General features: G+C 33.6%; 1 protein-coding gene across 2 annotated transcripts in view; it reads left to right on the top strand.

Annotated features, from left to right (window-relative positions):
- Nucleotides 1-22,191, top strand: part of LOC129237355 (probable serine/threonine-protein kinase yakA) — a 189,339-nt gene that overhangs the window by 117,607 nt on the left and 49,541 nt on the right. For both annotated transcript variants that reach the window (XM_054872044.1, XM_054872043.1), the window contains one exon: nucleotides 21,906-22,002. In XM_054872044.1, the coding sequence (XP_054728019.1) occupies nucleotides 21,906-22,002 (97 nt within the window). The remainder of the gene's footprint in view (nucleotides 1-21,905; nucleotides 22,003-22,191) is intronic.

The following is a 22,191-nucleotide window of genomic DNA, read 5'->3' as shown; positions in this document are numbered from 1 at the left end:
CCGTACCACTAAAACAACGCAGAACAGTAAATTCTGAGTGGCACACAACCATTTGTTTGCCAGTTGTCTTCCAAGAAATTAGGAAAACCAATCGCCAAAGACGGATCACTCTTCACCAGGACAATGCGAGCTCTCACACATCGGCTCAAACAACTGCATTTTTGAGCACCCAAAACATCGAATTAATGGATCATCCGCCGTATAGTCCTGACTTGGCACCGAATGACTTTTTTTATTCCCGTACGTAAAAAACAAACTGAGAGGTCAACGTTTTTCGACACCCGAAGAAGCGGTTGCGGCATTCAGAATGCATGTTTTGGAGGTACCTCATTCAGAGTGGCAAAAGTGCTTCGACAATTGGTTCAAACGCATGCAAAAGTGTATAGATCTTCATGGAGAATATTTTGAAAAACAATGAAGTGATTTTCGATGATTAAAATTTGTTTTTGTTCTCTAATCCCGAAATATAAAAGGCACCCCTCGTATAAACCCGAACGCGGTGGCCAATCAAAATAGCCATTTTCGACATAAAACGACGAGGAAACAATTTCTTCAAAAAATTGATTGTGGTGCGAGCTGTCTGTGGAGGAGCGCCGTCTTGTTGAAACCAGAACTGCCTCATACGCTTTCGACGAACAATTGGCATCACAAAAGAGGTTATAATATCGCGATAGCGCTCCTGATTGACGGTAACAGCTTGACCATCTTCATTTTGGGATGTCCTTGGCGACGTCTCAACACTGGCCCGTACAAGAGCAATATTCTCATCCGATCGCCGTGGTCGGTTTTGATTTGGTCTTTTTGGATTAGAAAGAGCATCGCAAGTCGAAAACCTTTCGTACAAACGTTTAATGGTGTTCTTAGAAAGCGCACTTTTCACATTATTTAATTTGTTATACGCACGTTGAGTTTCAAATTTCAACAATTTGCGAGCGCTCGCGTGGCGTGTACTGTTCCATGGTAAAAATCTGCTTGGACTGACGCTTCCAACGTGGTATGTCATTCAGCGATCTGACGTCTCTGTCAAAAGATACAGGGTTGCCAGATGGGTCCGTCGAATATGGGCAACCCTGTATTTTTAATAGTTCTAAGTTAATTTTTATTCCACATAGTCTGTAATATTTTAAACCACATACTTATATGAATAAATAAGAAAAATAAAATCATCGGGTCACACCGGCTCATTTCATTACACAGAAACATAAACTTCAGTTGCTGTGTAATGGAATGAAGTGGTTGTTGTTGAAGTGGTGGAGTATATCCACCGAAATAATTCTAATTAGTGATCAGCATCGTTTTTACTACCACCGTCCTCGTATAATGATGTTTTTGTTTTGTTCTAAGTCAGATCCATTTAGTGAGGTCCAAGTATATCAGCAAATTCTTTATCTCGATGTCTGAGATCTCATTAATTTGCTGCGAGAAAGGCTTACCCAAGAAGCGGAGTCGTGCCCTAGCTAGCCCTGGACATTCACATAAGTAGTGGAAAAGACTTTCCTTCGCCCCTTCCGCTTCACAGCTTCTGCAGATAGGATTGAAGGGTAGATTGAGTCTAGCTGCATGATCCCCTACTTTCCAATGGCCTGTAAGGGTTGCAGTGGTGCGTGTGATGTTTGGCCGAGAGTAGTTTATACAAAAATTATTTGGAACAGTCCGCATTAATTTCAAAATAAAAGGAAAACACTTTGAGCACTTTTCACTTCATCTAATATATTTTTAATTTGTCTAGCAACTCCAATGAGTTTGAATTTAAATATCAAATACATATATTTTATATTAATTGAAGTTTCCAGCTCATCAGAAATTGAATAAAGGTATTAAATATTTCTATGAATATATTTGTAAAACCATGGTTTATTACACCAAAAGCAAAATCTGCTAATAAAGCAGATATGAAGCTTTTCCAGCACATGTTATTTGTATTTTATTTTCTATTTTTGAGCAGCTTCATGATTATAATTAAATTAGTTTTTTTACCCCTACGCTAACTGTATAAAAGCCCAGTCATGGCTTTTGTTTTGTCTTGTTACAAAAAAAAAGTAGAAAAATAATAGCTTATATTTCTTTGTGCAAATATGAAATATTTATTTGCTTAAACGAATTGAAAAGGAAAGCGCATGAAAAAGTGTAATGTATATTATTTATGAACAAACTAATTTGTTTGTATGTGTCGCAAACCGATCTATAAATCAGAGTAGCGCATAAAAAGTAATGGATGCAAATGAGGACGCATACAAAAACACATGCGTTTGTGTGTATGTACATAGTATGTGCATGAACTTATTTAAATGGTATGTATGTATGTATGTGTATGATACCAAAAGCAAGGCAATGCTATTAAAAAAATTGTAAATGCTGTAAAACCACAAAGGGCTTTCGTAAAAACGATTCGTGCATGAATATACAGGCATACACATGCATTTTCATGTATATATACATACATATAAGCGCTATGATATGAAATTGTGCAATTGTGCAATTTCCTTAAGGACTAGTTACGAACAATACGAATTTCAGAACATTTTCTCTTTCGCTACTCAGCCTTCACCAGTCTACGATTGTACTTTTTTGACTCCGGTGTTTCGAGAAAGGAGACATATTTTCTTTTTCTTGACAAACTGCTAAGATTCATAAAGAAGTCCGGCAAGTTTTCGGAGAATTAATGAGCATCCACCTTACCAGTCTTTCCCAATCCTTTAAATCTAGATTTTGAATACAGTGGACAATATTCCGTGAGTGGTTGGAAAGTTCATTCTAATTCCACTCTATAACGTTAACTAGACGATTTTCGAAATAGCGCAATGTGGAACATTTAGTGGGTCACCGCCACAGTTTATACTATTTGGTGTTTTTTGAGAGTTCGAGAACTTGGAATGCATTTTTTCTTATTATAATCTGCTTGTAATTTCATGGCATATGAATATGACTGCCGGCATATGGCGCAGCTACGAGCTACATCGTCCATTAGATTTGTCCAATATTTCACCACTTTTTCCAGAAAATCCGGCCATATGGCGTTATAGCGTCAATGGTGGCTTGAATATTACAATAAATCGATTGTTAAGCGCACTGTCTGGCAAGTTGCGATTTCCGCAATTTGGTTGATTTTGATTTCATGAAGGCTTGCCCAATCTTACTGCCATTCTCAGCTGTCAAACCATAATTATCGAGCAGCTAAAAAAACAGCCGGTATGTTGATAAGATATATAGCTAAAGTTATTTTCAATGCAATACTATGCCAAGAAGCAACACTGCCACATCTGGAGATTGCAAAACTCGCATGTGTTCGTTGAGAAACCAATGCATCTTCAGAGGGTGACAGTTTATTGTATTTTTTTTTTGCAACTGCTGCTGAAAATGCCATCTTGGTCAACGGCGGGCTAATTTTTATGGCCGAAAATTGAAGATATAGACTTGGACCATCTTTGGTTTCCGCCACAATCGATCTTTTGTGCGCCAAGTTCGGTAATCGTGTTATCAGCCGTCTCGGCGATGTCAATTTGCCACCTCGGAACTGCGCTATTATGTCGTTAGACTTTTTATGGGGAACCATGAAGTACCAAAAAAATCGATTTTTGTTAGCGATTTTTGAATTTTCAAAAATACATTGCAATTTTATCAAAAAAAAAAAAAAAAAATACGAGAAGACATTGTTTTCGATTAATAGCAACTATAACCATTTTGAAAAAATCCTGTCTATCTGGTTGAGCCCGGTATTCTTGGTAACAGAGGATTTGGCGGGTTTTTCTCTGATAGTATATACAATATCAATTTCTTAAGCAGGTTGTAGACTAATTTTTATGCTGAAAATATACCACTAAGTCATAATTTTTGGCTGAAAAAAAGGGAAGAACCCACCGGCCGTAAATTCGCGGGATATCGACTTGAAAAAAAAGAATAAAAAAAGCAATTGAATTTTACAAAATTTTCTGATATTATAGGGTGGGCCATGTAAAATTTGCTTTTTGAATCGGATATAAAAAAAAAAACTAATCAATATTTTGTCAAACTTTTTATTTTTATTTTGAAGATTGAACATTGTCATTTATGAATGAAAAATAATATCGTTCAAATGACTGCCACGACTGGCTTTACAGTAAGCCATTCGATCAACCCAGTTTTTAAGCATATTTTCGATTGTTTGGGCTCCAATTTCATGAATGGCAACTTCGTATTTGGTGTTCTAAAGCATCAATCGTCTCTGGATGGTTCGCATAGCATTTGTCCTTAACGGCTCTCCACAAAAAATAGTCTAACGGGCTTAAATCACAGCTCCGAGGCGGCCAATTGGTATCGAAATTTCGGCTGATTATTCGGTTTTCAAAAACGGTAGCCAAAAGTTCGAGTGTAACTTTGGCAGTGTAACAAGTTGCACCGTCCTGTTGAAACCAAATGTCGTCCATGTCAACCTCTTCAATTTTTGGAAACAAAAACTTGATGAGCATGTCACGGTACCACTCGCCATTTACTGTAACCGCGGAAGAAAAAGAAGACTCAACACTTTGGAAATAGGTTTTCAATATTTTCCAATTTTGTTCAACCGTATAGCGTCCCATTTCGTAAATGTCAAACCTTTAAGTAAATTATGAACACATTTCACTTGTCATTTGTGTTACCATTCTCAAAAAAATAGGTGGTTCAAAAAGCAAATACTACATGGCTCCCCCTGTAGTTCACAGTGCATTTTAAAGTTTTTCGGAGAAAAATGAGCGCCGCTTAATGAAATATCGTGCTTTAAAAGTTTGTCAATGAAAGCTTTACTTATAACCACTGTTATTTCCTGCTGGTTATAAACTTCTTCGTTTGACTACCGGGTATGAGCATCCATGCCGTCACATGTGTGAGGTGCGTAAGCAGTCTTTTGAAATTGATTTTTACGAGCAGAATAATTGCGAGGATAATTGAAATTTATAACAATTAAAATAAATTATATGAATTTACGATATGCCAACTGACTCAACAAAAACAAGGTGTCAAGTAAATGGGATATACCTACCTGTACGTATGTAGTTATGCATAATGTGCTGCACATACTACGCATATAGAGGGTTCTCCAATAGGAGTGCTCTATAGCGATAAGGTGTTTAGTTGCCCGGATATGTGTTAAGTTAACGAGCTAAATTAGTTGTGTTCGATAACAAAATTATTCATCACCAGCAATCAATCCAAATATACAGCATAAGCGAACATTCCCTCCCGAAGAGAAGAAAAAGTGAAGAAGTAAATGAACGGAAAATTATCCATCAAACCGGTAGAAGAACGTATACCAGTTGAGTTTGCTTAAACATTTTTATGTTGGCCAGAAAGAATAACCATAAATATACTGTATATACTCACATTTTTTCGTTATAAGGTTTCCATTTTTTGTATGACTACACTGGATCACAAATTTCAGCTTTTTTTCTGCACCAGAGACGCCGTTATGAAATTCCTATGTAAAATCACCGTCTGATTCCGAAAATCAAGGTTATTTTTTATTCTATGGTAACGTTTTTGAGATATTTACGAATTACCGTTATTTCAAAAAAAAAAAAAATTCGGCTCACTTAATCATATATATCTCGAAAACGAATTGAGCGATTCCAAAACCGTTGAAAGCTTTTAAAAGGTAATAAAATTTGCTATAAACTGTGTGTAAAACACTTTTTGCTAGGCCCTGCAGATTTAAAGATAACGAGCTATCATAACGGATTTTTTTAATTTTTTTTGTAAAAATATAAAAAAAATTGTACTTTGAGAGAAAGGATCTCGAAAACTTTTTACTTTTTCGTATATTTTTTGTTTTCACTCTAAGCTCCGTTTTATTACAAAAAAAATAAACTTTGATTAAACAAAATCGATGAACTAATACAAAAGTTACAAGCATTCAAGTAAATATATCCATTTAATACTTAACACGTTCCCTGTCCCAATACAAAAATGCAAAATTGACCGTCAAGTCCAACAAGGTTTTTTCTGTAGTCATAGGATAGCTTTAGTAATAATAATAACTAAAAAAAAAAACGGATGTAGGGTATTTCTACCTGAAACACATATGGTCCATTTTTGCTTCTGCATGTTCATGAAACACATGTGGTTCAGGGAATTTTTTCTATGCTGACACACATATGGCTCAGGAACGTATCAGTGCTTATCAGGCGCACGTTTCCTGAACCATATGTGGCTCAGCGGACAGGGAACGTGTTAAGTACCCTACTGGTAATATGTGTTAGTATTCGCAGATCAGTTAGTTTCAGGTAGATTTTGGAAGGGTTATTAGATACAAAAAATTGTTAGTGTCGTTATCTCAAGCACAGACACATTTCAAGCAAGATCATATGTTTAAGGCAGGTAGTGTTTTCTATGTATAACTAGGGAACCTTTTTGTATAGGTAGGTGATCTATGTAAGTATAAATAATAGTACATGTGCCTCGTTCCTTCATAATTTCTGCAAGGATCGCCGGATACTGTTCATTTTTTAATTGCAGTTTATAATCCGTCATTTGCTTAAAAATATAATATGAATAAAAGGGCGCGAGAATTTGAGTGTAAAAATGATCCAGATATGTTCTGTTTCATCTGCGGGGAGTTTATCGTTAAAAGGATGCGACGTGTGTTTTCAAATCCTTTGAAATTTGCATACCATAAGTGTTATGGAATTGAGCCTAGAAACAATGAAAAACCATGGACACCGAATACTGTGTGCACCACATGTCGAGTCGAATTGATATTTTCGGAAACCGGAACCAAAAGGTACATCATAAAAATTAGGAGTTTGCTCTCTTTTAATGCATATCTGACAAGTTTCTTAAACTATCTATTTAGACGACATATGAAATTTATTACACCAATGAAGTGGAGGGAACCAACTTGCCATTCAACGGACTGCTATATTTGTACTACAAAAGTATTTGGGGTTGGAAAGTCAAGAAAAGTAACCTATGCGAGCGTATCTACAGTGTCATTACCAGAACTAAATTCAACGGAAGCTAGATTGCCAGCATCAAATTTAACTTTAGTTCCGGCTCCAGTTTCATTGTCAACAGCAGTATCTGATTACGCGGCATCATGTTGTACTGAATTGCAAACGGAAAACGAAAGAAACCCTTTGTCACAAGCACAACTCAATGATTGGATAAGGGATTTGGAATTGTCAAAAGAAAAGGCCGAACTACACGCCTCTCGTATGCAACAATTTAAATTTGTTTCATCCGATGTTAAGGTAACATATTATAGGACTCGTCACGAACAATTCTCCCAGTACTATACGAAGAAGGACAGTATTTGTTATTGCAAAAACATTGCTGGTCTATTTAAACAGTTTGGTGAACCATATGATTCAAAAGAGTGGCGGTTGTTCATAGACGCCAATAAATTAAGTTTAAAGGCCGTATTATTGCATATTGGCAACCAAAAGCCATCTATCCCGATCGCGCATGTAAATACGAAGGAAACATATGAGACAATGCAAAAATTGCTTAAATTAATTAAATACGAAGAACATGATTGGAAAATATGTGCCGATCTAAAAGTCGTTGGAATGCTATGTGGTCTACAATCTGGATACACAAAATACTGTTGCTTTCTATGCAAATGGGATAGCCGGGCACGTCAAGACCACTACATCATAAAGGATTGGCCAGAACGAATCGAGTTTCAAGTTGGGGTGGATAACATAAAATACTCACCACTTATAAAGAAGGAAAAAATAATTCTACCTCCGCTCCACATCAAGCTCGGCCTTATCAAAAACTTTGTCAAGGCTTTGGACAAAGAAGGCGAAGCTTTTCATTATTTGAAAACAATCTTTCCACAGATTTCAGAAGCAAAAATAAAGGAAGGGATTTTTGTGGGGCCGCAAATAAGGAAAATAATGGCCAATACCCATTTCAAAGAATTATTGTCACCAGTGGAGGCAGCGGCGTGGGACTCTTTTGAAAAGGTCGTTACTTCTTTTTTAGGCAAACACAAAAGTCCTAACTTCGAGCTGATAGTAAACGATTTAATCAAAAACTATGCGGAAATGGGTAAATAAAAAACACATATAAGACCATTTTCTCAGTTAACTTTAAAACTAAACAAAAAGTTTGAAAGCAAATTTTTAAATTTACATGAGAACATATAGCCCTTAATCTGAATTTATTGCCCTGCTCCGAACAAACAAGAACCACCAAAATTTGTTCTGAATTGGAAGATTAATCCAGCCTAAGAAAATTATATGCTAATGTGTCACTTATGTATTTATCTAATTCCCTTTTTAATTTTCTTTCAGGAGTAAATATGTCTTTAAAAATTCATTTTCTGCACTCCCATTTAAATTTTTTCCCGCAAAATCTTGGCGACGAAAGTGATGAGCATGGCGAAAGGTTTCACCAGCAAATGCAAATGATTGAAAGTAGGTATCAAGGATTCTGGGATGTCGCTATGATGGGTGATTACTGTTGGTTTCTCATAAGAGAAACCGATCCTTCTATAAATAAGCGTCAAAACAAGACACATAACTTTTTCAATTATAAAATAAGATCATAGAGTTAAGACAGAATCATATGTACATATGGTATTATTTGTAGGGTACTTAAGTATTAAATGGATATATTTACTTGAATGCTTGTAACTTTTGTATTAGTTCATCGATTTTGTTTAATCAAAGTTTATTTTTTTTGTAATAAAACGGAGCTTAGAGTGAAAACAAAAAATATACGAAAAAGTAAAAAGTTTTCGAGATCCTTTCTCTCAAAGTACAAATTTTTTTATATTTTTACAAAAAAAATTAAAAAAATCCGTTATGATAGCTCGTTATCTTTAAATCTGCAGGGCCTAGCAAAAAGTGTTTTACACACAGTTTATAGCAAATTTTATTACCTTTTAAAAGCTTTCAACGGTTTTGGAATCGCTCAATTCGTTTTCGAGATATATATGATTAAGTGAGCCGAATTTTTTTTTTTTTGAAATAACGGTAATTCGTAAATATCTCAAAAACGTTACCATAGAATAAAAAATAACCTTGATTTTCGGAATCAGACGGTGATTTTACATAGGAATTTCATAACGGCGTCTCTGGTGCATTTTGGCTGTAAACCAGTGCTATTAACTCCGCTATTCTCCAATTATGAGCGGCGCATCCTTTGGACTTATGCATTCACTTTCTATCTCAAACTGTAATCTATCACTGTTTTGTTTACTTGGAAATTGCTACAAGGAATGAATATATATGTATACATAAACTGCAAATTTCCAGCAGTCGCAAGGGTACAAGTGCACAAAATACCAGATTCTGTAAGAAATAAATTTGTTTGTTTCCAAAAAGTTCCATCACACGCTCTCGGACCATATGTTTTCGTGATGGATAATTTTTGCTGGATCTGAACTTTGTTTTCTCAAATTTTAAATGATGAATAGTTTTTTGGCGTTAACGATCCCGACTATTGCTATGGGGTTGATCAAGTGAAAAGTTGTTATTGCCGCAGCGGACAAGATGGTGGGATTTTACTTTTCTATCCCACAATAATTTTGGATCCACTTGCAGTCATTTGTACATTGTCACATTCCATATCTAATAGCATACAAAAGCCTTTCAAACAAAAATGTATACTATTGCGACACACCTTATTGGACACCCCTTTATGTGGCCACCGCAAAGTGCCAGTTTGCGGTATTTATGTATGGGCGTAACAATATTTCCTACTGTTGTTTGGGTTAGGCTTTTGTGTGACAACAAACGAAATGCTAAGGAAGACATAAAATTATTTCTGGTGGCAGCTGAGATAAACCATAAGGTTTTGAGATTGGAGAGAAATATTGCTCACGCCATTGATTGTGACGTGACTGTAATTAAGGAATAATTGGTTGTATGAATTTGTAAAGTTTTAACGGTTTTTCAGTTGGAAAATTTTAAATAAGTGTTTTAAAATGTCGGCAATAATAAATATGAATACGTAAATTTTTTATTATTATTTGTTTTAAAGCAATGATGGCTCTGGGGACGTGTTTGAATAACACATTGATAATTTCATTTTAAATTTTCATTTTTAAACAAATAACGCAGCTACATTTAAGTGGGACATACAGACTTTTTCATTCGTTAAGGGTTATGGGGACACATATGGCCCACCTGCAGTATATGTTTTCATTATTATAATTTTTTCTTCAAAAATAACATACATGGCGTCCATTAGTTTGAAAAAATTTTTCGAACAAATGGCTTGCCGAAATTTCGGCGCGAAGTATAGATTTTAACCTTTTAACTGTCCTGAGTGCATATACGACTTCTCTGCAATTTATATATTAATTTTTTCTAAGTATAGATTTTAACTTTCTAATGGCCCTGGGGCATATATGACCCTCGTACATTCCATCCGTTAGTTTATTACTTTTTTTTAACAAATGAGTTGCCTACATTTTAGTGCGGAATTTAAGCTTTAACCCTTTAACGGCTCTGGGGGCATATATGATGGGGCTATATGGGGCTATCTACAAACATTATCATAATTTGATCGAATCGGGGCTTTATATTTTCCATCTTGGTTTATATTTTTCAATAAAGTTCTAGATATTAGAAAAATTATATTAGCATTTAAAAAAAAAAATTACAAAATACAAGAAATAAGTTGCTTCTTTTCAAGTTTCGACGAAGAAAATTATGTTAAAATACGATTTTGATTTAGCATAACATAATTAATTGCTTCCTAAGCTTAGCGTCTCTCAATCGGAGTATGTGACGAAAATTGCAAAATTCAAAATATTTGCTATATAATACATTTTTGTAAATTTGCTAATCCATTATAGAGTTAAAGTGAGTGAGTCCAAGAGTATGGAAAATGTTTCATGGATCTCCTCATATGCATAAGTAAAAACAACTCATAAAGATCTTGAGAATTTTTCTGTGCCACCTAAGAAACTCAAAATTTCTTTTTGGTGTTTTGATATTTATAAGTTATTAGTAGTTCATAGTTCGGGATTTTACTGCCATTTAATAGTTGCTTTTGTACCTTACTTGGTAGAACTGCCCCTAGGATTCATAGCGCTGGTCGGATATAAAAAGAAATGTTAAAAAGCAGGCCTATGTTTTTTATATTTCCTAATTGAAGTAAACTATGAAAAGTTTTTGCATTCGATTTCTATATAAATAGTTTATTGTTTGATGTCACAAATCGCTCAGATGAGATTTGCCGAGATAACAACAAAGTATATGTGAGATCAAAAATTGAGTCGTGTTTTCTTGCAAACAAAAAAAATATTTTAATAGGACAAAAAAATTGTACATGCTTCACCCTTTTTAGTCGGCATGCGCCTTTATGTTGTTCCACAAATGGAGGAACCAACAGTTTTAAGTCGACTCCGAACGGCAGATATTTTATGAGGAGCTTTTTCATGGCAGAAATACACTCGGAGGTTTGCCTGTCGAGGGGCGAACGGTATTTGAAAAATCTTTTTCTTATCTTATTTATTGTGTAGAGTTGTCAGTTCTTTTTCAGATTGAATGGCGTGTCGTCTAGAGCGTATCGTGTCGCAGTGCTGCAGGCGGCATACATTTTCCTTAATTTGGTGGTGATATGCGCATAGTAAGGATGTAAATTCTTGCATGCTGGAATTGCGAAGTTCCAGATTATTGATAACTTTAAATCTCGAAAATACTGGAACTATTTGCCTATAATCTTGAGGTTTTCGTTATTTGTGATTTTTTACGAAGCATTTGAATTGGAGACAGGCAACTTCCTTTTCATAGCAACACAGCAATACTGCCATTCGCTTTTTGCAAATTTCAATATGTTCGGACGTTTTTGTTTCTGTTTTCCGCTGTTTAATACAATAATACGTAGGCCCCTTTGTAAAAAGTTGCACTAACTTTCTTGATATATTACGCTAAAGTATAATTAAATGCACATAAATTTAGCCGTTGTGTTTAATTTTGTTGCTTATGAAATAATTTCCACTTTAAATAAAAAAATATATTTCGGGATTTCAATAACGAGATCCCGGAAATCGCGGACTTGTAAGAATCGAAAAAACTTGCATCTTTAGTGCATAGATACTCGGATCAAGTTTACCAATTAGCCCATTTATTAATTACCGAGTGTCGCCGAATTCGCAGGGAATTTAGAAGGGTAAGCTCAACTTCTTTTCCAAATTTTTTTGTTTACAGTTTTGGTGTTAACCTCCAAGTGGATGGGCTAGCAGTAATGGCAGATTAAACCGTGGAAATAAAAAAAACCTACCTGATTTCCTACATCAATAGATGTAGAAATAAACAAGAAAAGATGAAAAATTGTGTTTTTTTTTATTTTGAATGGCAAAACAAAATCGTAAAAATAGGTGAATTATTCGGTCTCTAGATAACCGGTGTCTCCTGAACCTTCTTCGTCATTTTTTACACTCTCCTCAATCTAGTAGTTGCCATTTTTCTTCGCTTCTTATGTTTTTGAGCTAGGGTGATCAAGTGATCCAAGTATTCTGGACATGGTTTGAATTTTTTCTGAAAATTGGCTTATAAGCTTGAGTACCTACATATAATTAGAAGTAAACAGAAGAAGTATTAAAAAAAATTTGAAAATGAAAGTTTTGGTATGGAGTTCTTAAAATGAAATAACTTCTGTTCTTATTCATATTTTTTTATTTTTTAGCTTCAAAAAAGTTTTTATTTTGGAAATTTTTTTATTAATTTTGTTAAATATTTCTGGGACATTTTTTTGTTTATTACCATATATAAATATCATATTCAGATTTTATTTTTGCAATATTTATTAATAGCGGAAGCAATGCTCCGTAATCCCTGAAAGTTTCATAATGAGATTCCATTTACTTTTCGAGTTAAATTGACATACGTGCAGCGAGCAAGTGAGTTACGGAAATTTGAAAGGAGGGTGTTTTTAAAAAATGACAAAAACTTATTGTTCAACATTTTTTGCAGACAATTGTTTGCTAAACAATTTTTTTTAAACTATATTTTATCCTAAGAAAAAACAAGATGAGAATATCTAGAAAAGCTCTACTTATATATCAGAATTTAAAACAATGAATTAATTTTGAAATTATTAATTTTTTTCATTTCCCTTCATATTATACTCAAGCCACAAATAATCCAATTTTCCGACAAATGTAAGACCATGTCAAAAATTCTTGCATCACTTGACGTGGCATTGTTCTTTTATGAAAAAGCGGGAAATATGAAATAGTCAGTACTCATAGTAATTCAAAATTCACTAGAAGTACACCAGTTCGCCACTTATGCATTTCTCTGCAGACATTTAACTGACCCAAGAAACCAGTTATTCTTAAGCACACACATATATGTACATATATTCTATATAGAATAGAATTATATATATATATATATATAGAATTATACATATAAACAAGTGCTAGAGTTTGCGTGCATGCACTTCTTGATTGCCCCAGTTGCCGCGTTGCCAGCGTACTTCAATTCTCTTCGATTCGTCTTGCGGATGCGTGCGTGTAATAATAACAATAACAACAAACACGTTAGTTACCTAATAAAACTGTACTCGCGCCAAAAAAACATACAAGTATGACAGCCAAGATAGAAGTAAACTACGTAGCCGAGGCAGCTGCTATACTTCCCACCTTCCGCCGCCACAATCGTCAACACAGAATGCTTAGCACTTTTACCTTAGCACAGTAAAGTTTTTTGCCGGAGTATATATTTTATGCGTGAATATGTGTGTTCGAGTGTTTGTGAAATGCTGTAACTGGCGCAAATTTTGCACCTTCAGCAATTTTTCTATGCAGTAGCTGAAATTTATTGCCAAAAGCAACTGGAACAATGCGGCGGAAAAAACGACAGCAGCAAAAATTCTCACGGCAACACATAGTTTGCGAGCAAGTGTATGTATACATATATATAGTATATGCATGTATGTATGAATGTGTGTGACTGCTTTGTGCAACAGCGTGTGGCATGCAACTCTAGCTCATCTTTTTACTAATTTATATGCGCATATTAAATTGGGCAGAATTCTGTGGCATGCATACTCACCTATACATACATCTATATATACATATGTCATACGAATACATTGAAGCATTTCACTGCTGTAGGCAACACAACTTTAATTTAGTCGGCGTCAAGTAACGCCTTAATTCCACGAGTGTGGTTGCATAAATTTCTTCACCTCTATGTAATTAGAATGCATCCTCATGTATGCGCATACATAAGCGTGTGCCAGAGTGTTAGTGCAAAAGTGAGCGCGCCCACAAATTCGACGTCTTACAAGGGATTCGTCACTTCTGTGTGGTAGCTTGTCATCATTATCAAATTGGCGGCTACAGCTAAAGCGCAGCAGGCACATTCGTGTTTATCCCTGCAGCATGGCAATGATTGTGTAGACGATACGCTAACATATATATGCATGTGGCGCATTCTTTTACAAATCGACTTATTTTTTCATTTTTTTTCGTTTAGCTAAATGACTTTTTTTACTTTTCTTACTTTTCTGAAGAAAAATTCATTATTACAAAAGCACCACCACAAAAGCCCCAAATGAGCAGTTTATGTTTTGTCAATAAGTTTTAATTTCTTTTATTTTTTTTACAAAAATATAGCGCCATTCTACAATAAAGACCATATCAATACATGTTTTTACAATTCATAAAATTTCCATCACACTTTTACACTTCTAGTTTTACAACTCATTAAGATTGCGTACACAATTTTTGTTTTAAATTCTGAAAGAAGTGTGAAATGTGGAATGGAAATTTGATGCATTTTTAAAAACGATGCACAAAGTCTTAAATTTTGAATTATGTAATTTTTATTATAGAATGAACTATATTCTTATAAAAATAATTCTTGAAAAAACTTGAATTAGTTTGAGAAAACAATCTACATTCTTGCCCTAACCACTAATAATTTGTACCCCTACGATTTCTTTTCATATACATCTCGTTACCTAATAAACACACCTAGCTAATTTTAAATTATTAAAATGTTTGAAGTTTCCATCACAACTTTTAACTCTTTAACCAGAGCCCCTCGACATTTTCTGCGTATGCACTTTTATTACCCATTAAATTGAGTACTACAGAGAGTAAGTTGCAAGTGACTATAAAATACCGTTGATTTTTCACAATTTTTATTACTGAGGTATCACGTCTTTTTCTTCATACAAAGTATGATGGAAGTACGTATGTAGGTATATAGAAGAAAATCCAAGCACTGTTAATTTCAATCTGAGCACGTCAGGTAAAATCCGCCAAACAGTCAATTCATGAATGTCTAATTGTTGAGAACGTCGAGATATCGATATTGAAGGTTGTTCAGCAAGTCGTTGTGCTACAGCAGCAATATGCTCAACAGAACGTCCGGTTTTTGATCGCCCAGTCCTTTTTCTATCCTGTACATAACCAATTTCTTGAAAGCTTTTCACCAAGTTTTGAGTTGTCAACTCATTCAGATGATTGTTTCCACCAAAAAAACCACGAATTTTGGGTTATGTTGTTCTTAAAAATCGGGCACTTTCATAGTAAGTTTCAATACTTTTAACGAGTTGTTTTCTCGACTAAAATTGCATATCTGTCTATTTGCCAAATGTCAAAGACGACATAAAAAAAGATAACGTCTGGGAATTATTTACTACTGATATCTGGGCGTCACTTTTGAAAGACCCTTTAGTTAAGGGGAACTTATCATTATGCCGCTTACTTTATGTGGGAAAAGTGTACGCTTTTGTAGTTTTTTTAGTTTAAAATTAAAAATTTTGTGACTTTCGTAATTTTTGGTTTGGAGACTCAGTTTAAAAAAGTTTTAGTTTTGATTCTACAAACTTTTTTTTTATTTCGTTCTGAAGCTGAAAGAATAAGTTTTTGAGAAAAAGAAAAATTAAAGATTATTAACGAATTACTATTTTTCTACATAAAATAAATGTTTACAATTTATCCCCATTTCGTAGTAGTTGTTTTACGTATAATCATCGTATCACTCGTCCAAGTTTCTATTAAAAACGAATTTCTTAATTTAGAAAAAAATTATCATAACATTTAGAAAAAAATTGTTTATCGTGCGCTGAGGTCTCTAGCATGTGAGTTTCTGAAATTGAGTATCTAAAAAAAAACAACAAAGCAAAACAAAAAAGGGGAAAAATGAAATAAATTGAATAAAAAACAAAAAACAAAAAACAAAAAAAAAAAGCAAAAAAAAAAAAAATGAAATAAAAATAAAATTACAAAGACTTATGAATTAAAAAAAATAATAATAAAAAAAAAATTAAAAAAAGAAAAAATAATAAGAATAAAATTAAATTAAAATAAAAATAAAAATACTCGAATAGAAATATTTTTTTATTGTTTTAAAAACTTACAAACAAATTTGAGCCACTTTAAAAATATTCATATAATATGCAAAATATATTGTATATAAATAATAAGAACCTCAGATATACCTACTTTCGATATAAGATCCATAAAACCATTTCAGTTAAATCACAAATGGCTCGCTACATTTTTATATAAAAATGTGCGATTTCTAAAAGAATACCCCATGAACGATGTAATTGTCCCCTAAATATGCTTGTAATTCAAATTAATGCAAGCATGTAAATGTAGTACGAGTTGTGTTGGGAAAAATCGCTACACTCTGCCAATTTGAATTTCATATGAGTCTTGATTTTTCGTTTGGTTGTTTTTTGCTTTCATTCCAATAACACCAAGTGAGCAGTTCCTGCCGTCACCCCAGCACTTGCGTGTTCATAAACGCTTGCACTTTTTCATTTTATTACCACACTTAAACCACTGCCGTCTATCGCCATTTTTATTTAAGTTGTCGGCTATAATCTCGTCTGCATGTCATTTGTTTTATTACCTTTTGCATAGGCAACAGCATCTGTGATAATGTGTGGATCCTATCTGCTGTGGCTTCATCAAACGCGTGTTGCCGTATTTCACCCATTTTCCCTTATTTTACTCACTCGTTTACTATCTACTATAATTCATGCACAAATATGTTTTCGTTCACATACATTTTCATGATTGATTGCGGACGTCATAAAATACGGATAAGTGTAGCACTCGGTAGTACTTTTCTATTTTCACTACAAGCATTCACACTTGGAAGCATATTAAAGTGCTTGCCCGCCAAATATATGTACCATATAGGGTCTTTATAGAAGTTTACTTGTCGTGATTTTATTTTTGCCGCTGTTACAGTTCGTTGTCAATACAGACGGACAGGTTTTAAGTAGACGATCCACAATTTGGAAAAAAATCGCAGACGGACAGGTTTCAAGTAGACGATCTACAATTTGGAAAAACGTGTTTAATTTCGCTCGAGAATTGTATAAAAATAATTAAAATTCCATACGAAAATATTGGATCTGTAAAAACTACATATCGAAAAATTGTGGACATCTTAGGTGCTTTTAACCATGAGTCCGAAATAAATCGGTTATGTTGGCTGGTTGTCATTAAAGTAAGAGGGCTTACTTCTGGGAACATTTTATATTCGTACATCAGGAAAAGAAGAGATAGAGGGTTATATCCAAAAAATGACCAGTTATGGCTTTGGTAAACACTTTGTTCAGCAGATTGTATTATTCAAACCTTCTATATCAGCAGGTGTAATTAAACAGCGAAAGCCAAAGTGCTTGAATCTTAATATGCAAAGCTAAGCAGCTGGGGAATAAGTGATGAGATCATTCCAGTTCAACCTCCAGAAAGCTGTCGCAAAATTGAATCGAAATAATATTAAGCCACATCATGTCATGTATAGGTACCTAGCGTACTATGCCCGGGGAGGACATGCACAACAATTGCGTACTGGTGCTTTATTAGCCTTAAGATGCTCCCTGTGTATACTGACTTGACATGTAGTCCACATCCTCAAGAGCAGGCCGCAAATAGCTCAGGGATACCCAATCTTCTCTTTGAGCAAGAATTTTATTGGCAAAGTAGTTTCGTGCATCCACCTTGTGTCCTAATTATAACAAAAAGCTGAAAATAAAAAAGGTGAAGCTCTTGAGTCGATTGGCTCGGTACAAGAGACATCAACACATAGTCATAGTCTGGTGGTCTGGAAATTTGACTGCTAAGATCAATTTAAGGTCTTTGATCCATTTCCTGAGGGACCATTTTCAGAATAGAACTTATGTAAACGAATAAACTAGAAAAAAGTGCAGTTTTGAAAGACTACACTCAATACAAATGTCTGCAATATAGCCGTAATTATAACTAAATGTGATCGAGAATGTCACCGAAGAAATCGACTTCTGTAAGCGTGCACTCAACATATATTTGGAAAATACCGTTCATCATAATTTGAATTTGAATTCTGAATTCCCACTCAAAAAATTCCTTTAATTAAGGTTTATTTTCAAACTCGAATTTGAAAGACCCTATACTTAGAAAGTGTGAAAGTGTGTATGTCATACATACTCGTATAAGAATATTATCACGTTTTATGTGCTTCTTATTAGTGGTACAATGTTGTTGCTGTGGCTTTTGCACTATGTGTGCCAGCTTTGATATTTGTCATAAAGTTGAAAAGTGATTTTCGGGTCGAGGTGGCTGAGCGAGAAGCTATTTCTACCTGTCGAATTCACACCAAATTACTTTTTATTATTCCAACTGAGTCTGTGCCTGAATTGAAAGTGAGTTGTTTTATTGCATCTCTTTGTTGCTTATATGTTTTTGTGGCTAATAAATTTTTTTAGTAAAGTAAATAAGTAGATTTTTGTGATGGAATGATAAAACGCAGCATTAGTTTTATGACTACGTTTTTAGGAAATGTGGGGGTAAAAAGGAATTTAGAAATAAAAATTATGGGCTCAAAATGCTATTACACAATATATCGACACATAAAGGAACTTAAAATCTGGGAAATTTTTTTTGATATGTTATGCCACCGTAGTGTCACTCTGTAGCGATTTATTTTGAGAGTACTAAGGAAAAAATATATACTCATACACACAAAGTTTATACATTCAAAGTAAAGTATCTCATGTAAAATAGCAAAGCCTGGAAATCATGTTTTTTTTATGTAAACAAGCTTTCAAAATGTCTCTTCACAACTCCATTATTATATATGAGGTTCCCAGAAGAGAAAACGAATTTTCAATTGTTGAGCTACTGTGTTAAGTAAGGTGTATTTAAGAGGTGTCAAAAAAAAAAATATTAACAAATGTTTTCAGTGTTATTTTTTTTCATTAAATTTCAACAAGAGATGTTATTTAAATAAACATAATTCGAGAGTAAAAAAAATTTTTTTTTTTATAATTTTGTTTTTAAATTAACTTAATAGAGTTTTCGCATCGCCTCCTCGCATGCCAAATGTATAATCTAGATTGGGAAGTCTGAAACACAAAATTCAAAAAGCACCTGAAAGAAGAAGGTTTCTCGCTAGGGCACGTACTACTTGTAGTAAAAATTTTAATAAAAATATAAAATGATTGACAAAAAAAGTGGAAACATTTCCTTGCACAATTTATTTCTTACTATTTTGCTAAGTGGTAAATTCCACTCAAGAAAATAGAAAAAAGTTTGAGCAACAAAATAGCGTAGTTTAAAGCAGGCTGGCAAAATAAATCTGGCCCTTATATAAGTCGTCGTAAATTACTTGGTTTACAGTCATTACATGATAGGCAAATATATTTCTCAATAATCTCTGTCTATAATATCATTAATGGCAATATCGATTGCTAGGAGTTATTAAGCCATACTTCTCTTTATAGTTTAAGGAATATTCGCTTATTTAATTTTTCTAATAATACTATTAAATATGTATTAAATGAACCTCCTCTACGATCAGCGCGATTGTGTAACAATTATTGTAACCTCATTAAGTTCAATGAAAACATTGTAAAATTTAAGCTTGATATGTTAACCATATTTAATAAAGTAAATTTCTCTATAAGATTATTTTTGGTAGACTGAAGTATATAAATAAATAAAAAAAAAACTTGTCAAAAGGTTTTTTGCGTGTAATTTTCTCATTTGGAATGTTTTAGTGACCTCTGAATATTTATTTTTTCGTATTTTAATTTTGTGAGCTCACAGCAAGCTTAGCAATAAAAATTCTATGATTGCTTTTATTTATTTCAATTATTTCGCTTTTTACAATAATTGTTCCTCTACAAGACTAACTATATTTTGTGTTTATAATCCTAAATTATTTTTTAAGTTTACTCCGCATCCAAAGAATTTGTAATACTAAAAAGCTGCATCCTTACTTTCTTCTAAAAAGACTTGTGTAGTAAATTACACCATCAACAATTATTGAATGCTTGATTTATTCTAGTCAGGTCTACTTACTTTTTTATTTACAGAAATTTCCTAACCGATTTCCGAAAAATATATTCTCTTCCTTTATTTTTTCTTTATATACCCATATTTATTGTGGCAAAAGAAGGCAGGCAGGCTGATTCTGTTTACTTTTAAGCTAGAGTGTGCTTAGCTTAACATTTTCATTATAACCAGAATTTGAAATTTAAACTCGGTGCTGCTGCACTTTCACTTGAAGTCTTTATCGGATATCTTGATTACAAAGTCTGTCTCAAAAAACCTCGATCTTCCTTCAGCAAAGATATAAGTATTTATTTATTTTTCTACTAAAATATAAGTTATACTATAAGAAAAAGCTTACTACTTAAAATTTGAAACTCTAGAGAAAATTAAAAAAAAAATGAAATATTTTGCATCGAGAAAAGTTTCGTGCACGCAGTTTTAGCCGAATGAATTTTAAATAAATCCAAGTTTGAAGTGGCTCAAAGATTGAGTTAACTTTTAAAATATTTTTGTTTGTGGTTTTTTACACTTTTTATTTAAATTTGTACTATATTTTAGATTCGGTTTAAAATGAGGCGGTGGAACTATACTTTCATAAAAAATGCTTAAAATTAAATAAGAAACAAACAAATGGCCAGAATTAGTCAATAACTGCTGATGCTCGAAATAGGAGTTGAAGTCACCAAATAAACCATGAAAAGGTTTACTCATTCTAATAAAAAAAGTCATAGAAAAATATTCATGCCTCTTTTTTTACAACGGATTGATATTGAATTCCAAACGTTAAACGCTCACCTTGTATTTTATGTGATACTACCCTATAGTGGTCGTCGTAGCGGAATGATTTGCTGCGTGACTACAAAATATAAAATGGTTTTTTAAGAGCGGTCGTCCTTCGGCATGCAATGGCAAGCCTCCGAGTGTATTTTGCCATATAGAAGGTCCTTATAAAAAAATCGTCTGCCGTGTGGAGTCGACTTAAAGTTGCAGGTCCCTCTATTTGTGGAACAACATCAAGAACGCACACCACAAATAAGAGAAGGAGTTCGGCCAAACATGCAAAAAGGGTGTAAGCGCCAATTTTATATTTATACTCTACATAGTTTTTGATTTAAATTCTGTGTAATGTGGGAATAATTGACATAAAAACTACAACTAATAGTTGAAGTTTAATTAAACTAAAATAATTGTATTACTTATGCAATGCTAATTGTATTCTTATTTCCACCGACGAATATCTTATTGTGTGAGAAAAACTGTTTTACTTCAAATCAAAATACATTTATACTTCTTTTAAGACACGTAATTGACTCAGTTATATCAATAATTCAATAAGACGCGAATTGCTTCTTCGGAATAACGTATAGGTGAGTAGTTACAGCACACTCAAGCAAAAAACTACTCAATTTGTTTTGTTCAGTGGTTTTCTTTTATGTTTTTTCTTCTTATAAATAATGAAATTCTATACCACCATGGAACAGGTAGAATTTACTGTCATTAAAATTTCTGCATTGCACAAGCAACGCTCAATTGCACTGCTTTACACACACACATACATAACAAGTAAACATTACAGTTATATAAGTAGTTTTATTACACTGACTATTTCTACTTAAAATCCTACCTGAAGAGTAATTTACCGTTTTATTATGTTTCACATCCCTTTTCTTTCGCTTTTCTTTTGCAACTACAACAGTCGAGCAGCGATACCAGTTCCAGTTCACGTGATAGTAGCAGTAATAAAGGCGCGAAGTTGCTGCTGCGAAAGGGCAAATCAAAGCGAAACAGCAAAGGTGAGGGCAATACAAGTACACTGAAGTACATATTTAAATACTACAATTACTTATACATACATACATTTACATACATATAAAAATCAAGAGAGTTCAAAAAGAAAAGCTTTGCATCAAAAGGTAATTGCAGCAATTTAAAAAGTTTTGAGGCGTAGCAGAAAAAATCGTGCGAAAAATGCAAAGCGATTT

The sequence above is a fragment of the Anastrepha obliqua genome, chromosome 2 (genome assembly GCF_027943255.1).
Source record: "Anastrepha obliqua isolate idAnaObli1 chromosome 2, idAnaObli1_1.0, whole genome shotgun sequence".
Classification (NCBI taxonomy): Eukaryota; Metazoa; Arthropoda; class Insecta; order Diptera; family Tephritidae; genus Anastrepha; species Anastrepha obliqua.
Note: the sequence above shows the minus strand (reverse complement) of the source record. Positions and strands in the feature narration are given on the sequence as shown.